The following is a 10,049-nucleotide window of genomic DNA, read 5'->3' on the forward strand; positions in this document are numbered from 1 at the left end:
AAATAACTGAAATGCAGTACTTTATTTTGCTTTCAGCTTCAATTTCAACATCTGTGTATGGAGTTAGCAAACATGCTTTGAACGTCCTAGCAATTGTTTATGAAATTTCAGTTACCCGAATAAAACCCAGGTGATGTTTCTGTCCATCATGGAATACTGCAGATTTATTTCAATTTGTCCTGTTCCTTGGATTATTTCTGGTATTGATATTTGTGGTTTTAACTTATTCCTGAGAACTAGGGGAGACTTATGTGTAATACTATTACATCATACAGTCACAATGTCAGTATTTCTGTAAGAAATGATCATAGATGGAACTGGTCCATAAATATGCAGTTGTATTAGTTGTAGAAGGCATGTTTACGTCTTCAAAAACCAGGCTGGTCTTAAGATATTACTCTTTATTTGAGACAGTTACCATTACTTCATTAAAAAATGACAAAACAGCAATAAACATTTTAGCTCTTTAATGAGCAAAGATCAGGTCTCTTAGCATTGGAATAATATTCGTTATCCAGATTATCTTTATTTCACTCAGCGACCAGTAATATGGCCAAGAAGTACAAAGTAATTTTCCATCAAGTAGTATACAATTTTCATGTGTAATAAGCTTTCGTTCTTGAAAAAGAGTAACTGAAAAGAAATGTTTCTGTTACTGCAGTTAGTTTGTCAGAGAAAGTTCTTCGCATTATCTTACAAACTATCAAAATTGCTAGTAATTTGAAAAAATGTAAAAAAAAATCACGTAACTTTAGTCTAATAGAAATATAGTACAGATAAGAGAGAAAGTATTTATCAGGGATGTGCTCTTAAGTCCATCTCAATTATTTCTTTTATATAAATGTACATCTGATTACATATACAAACATTTTGAAAGGACCATGATATATAATTACTGGAAAGCAACAGGGGAATGAAAAATTTCTTGTGATTTTAAAACATTCATTTCAAATCACACAAACATATGTAGTATTCAGATTTAAAAATTTCAAGTTGTTGGCTCTCTCCCCATTCTTACATATCCTCTTTTTCTACACTGTTGCCATCTGGTCTAGAGAATTAATTTGAATGGCAAAGCTAATGTATAGCAATTAAAGTATTGCAAGTAAACTTTTTAACATGCAACATGAGTTTAAACAATAAGCTGAAAAATGTAATCAAAGTGATAATATTGGGGCATTTCTGTATTGCAAATTATCATTGCAACTAATTTTTTGGACACACTTTACCAATTTGAACTAAATATATTGTAATTAAATCACAGCAAATCATAAATCCTTCATCAAAGCATATTCCATGAAAGTTATAGTTATGTTAAAGCTAGGAATTATTTAGGTGGAAAGGAAGAAGAATATAAATAATACAGATTTTTTTTTTGTCTGGGATTCGTATCAGTGGGGGTTCACCACTGTATACCTAAAATGCCATATATACCTTTAAGAACTGTTGCAATTCCTTCTATTTCTGAAGCTACCATGAAATATTTTACTGTAATTACTTTTGCCCCTTTAAAAAACTTCTTTAGTTTGTTCCAATTGATGGAGAAAGCTTCTATTAAAAACTCCAATGGGATGAGAAGAATTTTAATTACGGCTTAATCAGCAGCACAGCCACCAAGCATATAAATTATCATGCACATCGTGCTAAAAATATCCAGTTTTCTTTATTCCCACAACTTCTATACTGACAGCACTTATGTGATAATGTTGTACCTGCCAGGCTGTAGAACTTCTAAGACTGGCAGATTTCAGCATGAGCCCCTTTCTAAGGCCTTAACAGCGTTGGTGCTTTGTGTACTTATTCAAATATGTAAATATGGTCTACACAAGAAAACAGGTCCAAATAAAAATTGGTGAAAATTATCTGACATTCCATTAGTGTGTCCCTTGTGCATATTTATAGATTTTAAAAATTTTCAGTCATAGTTCTTTCCTGTTTGTGTTGCACATGCCTAATTCCATTACGTAACTTAAATCTTCAAAAAATTAATACTTGAATGTGAATGAAAATATCATTCAAGACAACTGCTTCAAGCAATTGCAAACAGTTGTTTGTTTTTGTTTTTGTTTTTTGTTATATTGTTTTGTTTGTTTCTTAAGTTCATTTGTTATATGTACAATTCACTTTTTCAAAACCCCGAAAGTTCTTGATATGTATATTCACATATTATTCCTCCATATTTAAATAGTAAGAGTCTTGTAGGTTGAAAGCCAAGTAATCTTCAGTTACATCACCTACTGTAATCCATCAAAAAAATAAAGTTTGTTTCATCTTGTCTGGCTATACCCTGGTTGTTGAATGTGAATGGGGGTGGGGATGAGGATGGGGCAGAGTATTGTTCTGTCCTCCAGTAAATGTATTGAATGTGTGTAGGGGTTGAATCCCTGGTATAGTGTTGGGTATCATTGTGATGGTATTAGGTGTCATTAAGGGAATATCATCAGGAGACCTTCTCATAGCTAGCGTGTAGTCGGGGGGGCAGGCGGTCCTAAGAACCACCTCGTGTGGATGGATGGACTCACATTCATGATCCAAGTCAGTGTGCTTCATTTGGAGGGACATTATCTCCTCTTCTTGTGCATGGGTAAGATCATTGGTAGTAGAACGCTGTGGGCTACATCGCCTATGAACATCATGTCTCCGCTTGTCTTTTTTGTAGTACAATGCTGCAAAGGCCAAAATGTTCAGGAACAGCAAAGATGCACCAACTGCAATAGTAACACTCAATTCTGTTGAATAGTCCCTTTGATCCACTGAAAATGGGCTTGGTTGTTGTTTGGGATCATCTTGTTTGGCTGTAGGAAAGGCTGAAGTAACAGAAACAGAATTTTTCCTTGTTGGTCTGAAAGTATTATCAGTCGATGGCACTTTAGTTGTGGTAGAGGTATACTGTGAAATGTCATTAAGATTGTGCAGATGAGGTACCAGTTCCAACCAAAGGTTCACTTTGTTGGCCCTATAATGTTCTTTAACTCTTGGTTTTAATCCAATGTGAAGATATAGTTGGTCTTTCTGAGAATATCTGGTCCATGCTACTTCTTCAAAACGATTTGGTTTTGTATGGATGAATTTTGTATCTTGCGGCACTGGTTGATTTGGGTCACTAGAAAAAAAAAAAATCTCCAATGTTACAAAGTATTTCAAAAGGAATTATAAAATTAACATAATTAAGATTTTATACTTAATGTTTAAGTCTGCCTTTGGACAGAGCAGAATGCTATTTCCTAAAATTAGAAGCCTTAATAATCTTGATTAGAAACACATTATGCAAATGAACCCTTCTTTTACATAGAATTCAGAGGCTTCCCTAGTTCTCCAAAAGGCTGGTATTTATCACCCTGAATTATTTTGCTGCTCAGGACAGATTGCCAGTAATGTGGTAATGATGTGGACAAATGTCTGAGAGACCAGCATGAGAGTACATTAAGCTTTGCTTTTCTATTTTAGCAATATAAAGCTCAGCATTTCAGTTCATATGTGGTATCTGTGGCCATAAGGTGAAAGGCCAAGGCAGGGCATAGCTCAGCGTAATACACAATGACTTAGGAGTCCAACGGCTGAAGGCAGGAAAGTGTTTTGAAATACCAATGAAAAAAGAATTCATGAAAATGACAAAACTTTTCAAGTTTAAAGTTGCATGTTTTATGTTCAGAATTGTCACAACACAAAACATTATTAAAATAAACTGTAATATATTTGATGCAATATTTATGTAATCCTCTGTCTCATGGAATGAAAATATTACCAGTGCTGGGGTAAAACAGTTACTAATTTAACCATTTTTAACTATATGCATTTGTTAAATGCTTAGTTTTGAACTGTTCTAGGGATCCCTTAATTATTTTTGTGTACCAAGTATTTTTTTTTAACACACAAAATGTTCTCGAAGTTATTTTTCACTCTTTTTGCTAGAATGTGTGAACTGAGTGACATCACAATAAACATAAATATCCAACCCAATTCTTAGTCTCTTATTCATCCTGCAAGTACAGAGGCATTCCCAAGGGACGTAACCAAGTGCAAGCACTGCATCTTTATATCCTGAGTTTGTATACAAGATTATTCATTATCTGGTACTCACCCAGTTTTTGCGAAGTTTGTCCAGTATGTCATCACCACTGCACTTAGCATGACATCATTTTTTGAGAAATTACAAGGAAATAATTCCGTAGGACCAATCATGGGGATTCCTAGTACATAAGGAACCTCATCTCCATGGGCTGCATCTGCCCATGCAGGTACCTGATCTGTCTGGCAATGATGGTAGAAGGCATAGAAATATGTAGGCGATCCAAAATTTGAGTGAAGATCTGCTGTAGCCACTGCTGGTGCAACCCACTGGTGATCAGTAAACAAAGCCAGCAGTGTTTTCCTTCTGGTCTCAGGATTGTGTCGATCTGCCCAGTCCGTGTACATAAATTTAATGGTTTCCCTCAATATATCTTTGCCTTCAGGGTATCCATATAAGTTATCAACAAAATTAGAAACAGCAAAGTCAAAATCACTAGCCGATATGCCATCTTCACTATCCACAATATTTTCAACAAATTTTAACCCTTCTCCTTGGTTAACTCCCAACATGATGTCATAATTGAGGAATTCTCCTTGTTCCATCAATATCTGAGGATCATCTGGTATCACATCACCATCAATTACTGGTCCAAAGGCTATATGGTATCTTGCTGGCTGAATGTCCTGGTCGACAAGTTCTCTGTAAGGCTTCTTCTGTAGACATTCTACCAATTCTACAGTGTCTGACATGTTGCAACCAACTTTTGTAGCCAACATCCTCGCATATTTTGCAGGCTGAAAACTAACTGCCCAGCTGGAGAGAGCTGTTCCACTTTGAGCTATTGCTCTTTGAAACAGTCCTGTGGGGAGAAATATTTGAAAACTACTGAAGTGACCCTGAAACAGCTACATACTTGAAAGATTCAAAGGAGTTCTTTGAAACAATAGAAAACTTTACCAGAAGAGATAGTTGAATCTTAATAGTACTTAAATACACAAGATGGTGAGATCTAACTGCCATTGTACCTACAGGTAGTATACAAAATAAATGCAGTATGTGCAGAAATTAAAGCAAATGATTCTACCTCAATGTAGTCCAGCTGAGGAACAAATATTCAAAAGAAAGTCAAGAAGAAAAAGAAGTGGCATTACCTTACGTAGGATAACACTATTAGCTTGAAAGAAATTGCAAAAGTTAAAGCAATTTATAGGTTAGAGGAAAAGCCAGCACGTTTCTGAAATGGACTGAATTTCTGGGTATTGTCCAATCAGCAGCAATATGCATGCATACAACTATGTGCTGAATAAAGCCCACTACTGGTTTTTTATGATTTTTTGGGGATTAAACTTGGTTTGAGAGGTGCAGTGCTTTTGAATTGTGTATCATAGCAAAAGTTTATATTCTGAAGTACTAGATAAGAAGGTACTAGGCAGCTATTAAATTTATGAGTCTAAGTCAAGATCCTTTCTCATAAGGTGTTTTTTTCATTAAGGTTTATAGTGATCACACTTACATAAAAAGGGAAATTATGTATTTTACACTACTTAGCTTTGTAATTCAGACATTTAAACATATGTTCAGATATTCATTTAAAGGGGTGAGAGAGAGAGAGTAAGATCTGGCACTGCCTATAAACTTGCAGCAAATCCCAGACTTCAGTGCAATTAATTTGAATTTATGCTGATTTAACTAGCACTCCGGACCAAGAATTCTACTCACAGAAATAACAAAATATGTTTAAATTGACATTTCCCGCTCCCTTCTGTAAGCATTTTCGAGCACATCATAGATGAAGGCCTCAGTCCCTTCTAGTCAGTGAATCAATCCGAGTTTTTTGCTTTAAACATTAATGCCGTCAAAACTCCACCGTTGTCCCAATACTTCTTGTGCTCCCTTTGTGTTGGGGCTTTGTCTTTTTCTGCTCCCTTGGGAAGAGTAATTCCAGTTCCTACAGAGATATTTAATCTGTACCTTGCACAACAGAATGCTCTGTAATGTCAGAAAATTAGACTATATTCAGGCAACTGTCATCTTTCTCTGCTTCTTGCATTTTCATAGAACTGCATGCAGTTCATTTCAGTAGCACATCTTTTGCACTCATTACTGTAGGACATTTTATACTGAACCTTACCTCCTATAGCTCACTGTGGGTAATACAAAATGGTCTATAGCATAGGTAAGTTATGCTGATTTAAAATACATGGGTCAAAATTTGGTTTTACTTATGCTGATAGGCACCTGGAGTAATTCCACTGACTTTGGTACAGTTGCTTAGGGACTAGACATGACATCTGGCCTCACTCACTTAATCTTGCTAAGAATGTATCTTTGGTCCAATGCTTAATGAATAAATAGCGGGATACTCTAACTAAAGAAACTGGCATTAAGGTGCTCAGCTTACCTCAGGATTTTATTCCAGTAATGCAAAAGATAGTGTTTACTTTGATAAGTAACTTATTGGTATTGATAAAAAACTTCCATAGACTCTAAACTAAGTCAGAGACATGTCTTTACAGCTTCTATTGCAGCACCAGAGCCTGTGCACTCAGAAGTTAGTTGGAATCAGTTGCTGGCAGAAAACATTTTACAAGCCTCTGAGGATTTTTAAAATCACTACAGACTGTATTAGGTCCAAATCCAAAAGTCTTAAAATCAGGTAGGTGTACTGAAATATACTGAAATATGTAATCTCAAGATTCTCCATTAATTTATGAGAAGTCATATCCAAGATATTATTTCCTTGTAAGCTACGGGTAAAAAAATAAGAAAGAACTTGAGCTATAAAGCAGGTAAAAATATATTTGCATGTTTATAAGGTCAGATACTCAGCTAGTATAAATCAGCTCAAAGTCAGTGGAATTATGCAGAGGATCCAGGCTTTGTAATAAATGTAACTAAATGACAAAACCAAATTTTCACAAAGATGTATTTCATGATGCTTCATAATGTTTCTTTTTTGCATATTGTGTAAATCTATTTTTATTGCTTTATTAAATATCTCCGAACAAGGACAGAAAGTGTAAACTACATATCAAGAAAATGCTGATATAAACACTATGGCTTGCTAAGTGCTACATAAACATTAAATACTGGAATAAGTAAAAGTGGTCAAGTCCTCTGGCCATAAAGTTATCATAGAAAATGAAACTCAACATCCCTCCTTCTGCTTAAAACTGCTTATGGAAATATTCTTCCTCTCAAACCATTTGGTGAAAAATGAGCAATAGTATGAAAAATTATTTTAATTCTGTCACATGATTCCTGGCAGAAATTGGTACCACACAGGATGGAGAACTACATTTTTATCTGATAATGTGTATGATTATTATAGCTTATGGGTTTCAGACTGATGGAAAGATTTAAATGTTCAATAGACCATATTGCTTTGTGACTTCTATTCAAAGCCTCACCAAAGTAAGTAACAATATTTTGCATATATTCATCTACATTTTCAGAGCACTTTCTGAAGATGGGTGTTCTTCTGCCCACTTGCAGATTGGCAGCTATGAACAGCACCATCTTGAAATAGGCTAAAAGCTTCCTCTCAGCTACCAAGGGATCCTTTCAAAGGGAAATACGGAAGCAAAGAGAGCATCTGAATTTACAGCTTATAAAAGAAACTGGTTAAAATGTGAAACAAAAGGGGTTTTTTTTGAAAATGTTAAGATATTTGAAAAGGTTTGAAAACTTGAAATAACTTTTCTTTTTTGAAGCTGACCAATTTTGATTTCAGTATCTTTTTTTCAATGGCAGGTCTAACCACCCCAAAATGAAACATAACATGCATGGGGGTGTGGCACATTGTTCTGTTTAACACAAATTTCAGTAAAGCAAGTTTTTGCTTTCTTATAGAAGAAAGCCTCAGAAATTCACTTTTACAATAGGATTTTAAGTATACATTTGTAAGTCCTCTCCAGTCTTCTCCAAAATCCTTTGATCTGTTATATTGACAGATTACTGCACCAGTTTTCCCAAACCAATTCTGCTCCTGGTAGAATTTGGCCATGTGTTAGAACATGACAGGGTAAAATTTGCTGATCAGAGTTAACATGAGACTGTCTGGATATTGTAAATTCACATTAATGTTCCGTTACATCAAGAAGATCGAGATTAAGATCAAGTGAGAATCAGGATAGAATAAATCAGGCCTCCTCATTCAATCTTAAGCTAAATCCTCTATGACAATAGTTATTTTTGTGAGTTCTGATGAAAAAAGATGGTGCAGTGTGACCCTCAGATTATAGTGCAATCAGGTAATGCTTACATCTTGTTCTTACTGGCTAGTTTATAAATATGCCCTATTTAAGTGCAGGTAGTTATGGGAAATAGATTACATTAAAAATGAAATTATGGAAATAGTCTAAAATTTAAACCAGAATCTATTTTTCCACTAGATTTTTCCTGTAAAAGCTGTCTTTTTCTATAATTTAAAATAGTATAAAGGCCTGATCTAAAGAGTCTCTCCCTTCTATTGACCTCAGCATGTTCTGCATCATGGCTTTGAGTAAATGCAGCTCTTTTAATGTCAGTAGAATTATTTTTTTATAACTGGCCAATTAGTCCCCCATGGAGATACAGAAATATCAATTAGTGGAGGATTGTATGCACAGGGCACAGTGTGATGTCCTGGTAAAACTAAACAATACAGATAAAAATGTGTGAAAACATTGAGACAAATGTAATGTGATCAATAAGCAATAACCATGCAAATGAGAGAAACTGCATGGAACTGTGGTGCAAAAATCATAGGAAAAAAAATTGGATGCCTAAAATAGCATGTTTTTAATTTCCTGCTGTCTGCCTCAACTAGAGAGAAAAGCTGTTAGTTATGGAATAGGGAAAAAACATATAGAAGAAAATCCGTTTGCAACTTGGATGCTTTGACAATTTTGGATCATGCATGCAAAACATTCAACCATTCTTTTATTAGATGACAGCAAGTGAAGTTCATGCAGTTTCAGACAAAAGATTTCTGAACTAGGTACTTGTTTCCTTCACACAAAATAATAATTTTAAACATTTTAGCTGTTAGCCAGAGAAAAGAAGTTGTGTCATTTTAGTTATCTTTAAATTCTGTTCCTCATGACAAACTGAACATGCCTTTCATGACTATCTGAATATAGATGATCTTATCTACAGTGATAATGACTGACTGGTTTTCCTAAAAGGACACCCTTAGGAAAGAAAAGAGACCAAAATAATGCACCAAGAAAATGCTGTTCAGAAGTCTGCTATAAGGAGTTTCCATAAAGTTCCATAGGAAAAAGAAGAAAGTTACCCAAAATTTAAACATGCACAGAAGAGCTGAAGGAGAAGACAGCTTGTACAGCCTTTAAAAAGTTTGCTTAATATTGAGCCGAACTCAGTAGTTCATAGGAACATAGAGAATATACAGAACATCACATAATACTAATGGTGGTGGCATGCAGACACCAAAATTGTCAAAATTTGCAACCTGCATAATACCTTTGGTTGAATTGCTCCAACGGTTACCTTCAGAATAATGGGATAATGTCAACAGATTGACGCATGAACCGCCGGCACCAGATCCAAAAACAGTTATTCTTAATGGGTCACCACCAAAGAACCCAATATTCTCACTAATCCATCGCAAAGCTTGTATTAGATCAAGGAGGCCATAATTTCCTTTTGCTGCTTGGTCCCCAGTGCTCAAAAATCCTGTGAACGTAAATGAAAAAAGAAAGGGTTAGCAAGTGCACTTCTGAGTAATCCTGTTGCAATCTTCTAAGTAAGATTTCAAATATATATGCCATTAGATATTATACAACTACATAATTTTCCATATTCATTGGACAATAATTTGCAATTTTTCACTCTTCCTGAAACAAATTATTTGGTATTCACACTTCTGGCCATGATATATGAATGTAGGAAAGATGAAGCTACATCCCAGGCAAAAAACTTGTCTAAGTCTTAACAATATATTACTTCCAAAGAATTCATTTTGATTGTCCTAAGTTTAAGAGTAAAGGTTTAGCAAACAGATATGCTGCAGTCATTTTGCAAGTGATTTGGT

General features: G+C 34.9%; 1 protein-coding gene across 1 annotated transcript; it reads right to left on the reverse strand.

Annotated features, from left to right (window-relative positions):
* Window positions 1–506: 506 nt before the first annotated feature.
* Window positions 507–9,691, reverse strand: NLGN1 (neuroligin 1; the record flags this gene model as incomplete). Its single annotated transcript, XM_010020349.1, has 3 exons — window positions 507–3,103; window positions 4,082–4,871; window positions 9,479–9,691. Coding segments are annotated over 3 exons (1,826 nt in total), but the record flags the coding sequence as incomplete, so codon positions are not given.
* Between the last annotated feature and the right edge of the window lie 358 nt (window positions 9,692–10,049).

This window comes from Nestor notabilis, unplaced genomic scaffold (genome assembly GCF_000696875.1).
Source record: "Nestor notabilis isolate BGI_N333 unplaced genomic scaffold, ASM69687v1 scaffold5088, whole genome shotgun sequence".
Lineage (NCBI taxonomy): Eukaryota > Metazoa > Chordata > Aves > Psittaciformes > Psittacidae > Nestor > Nestor notabilis.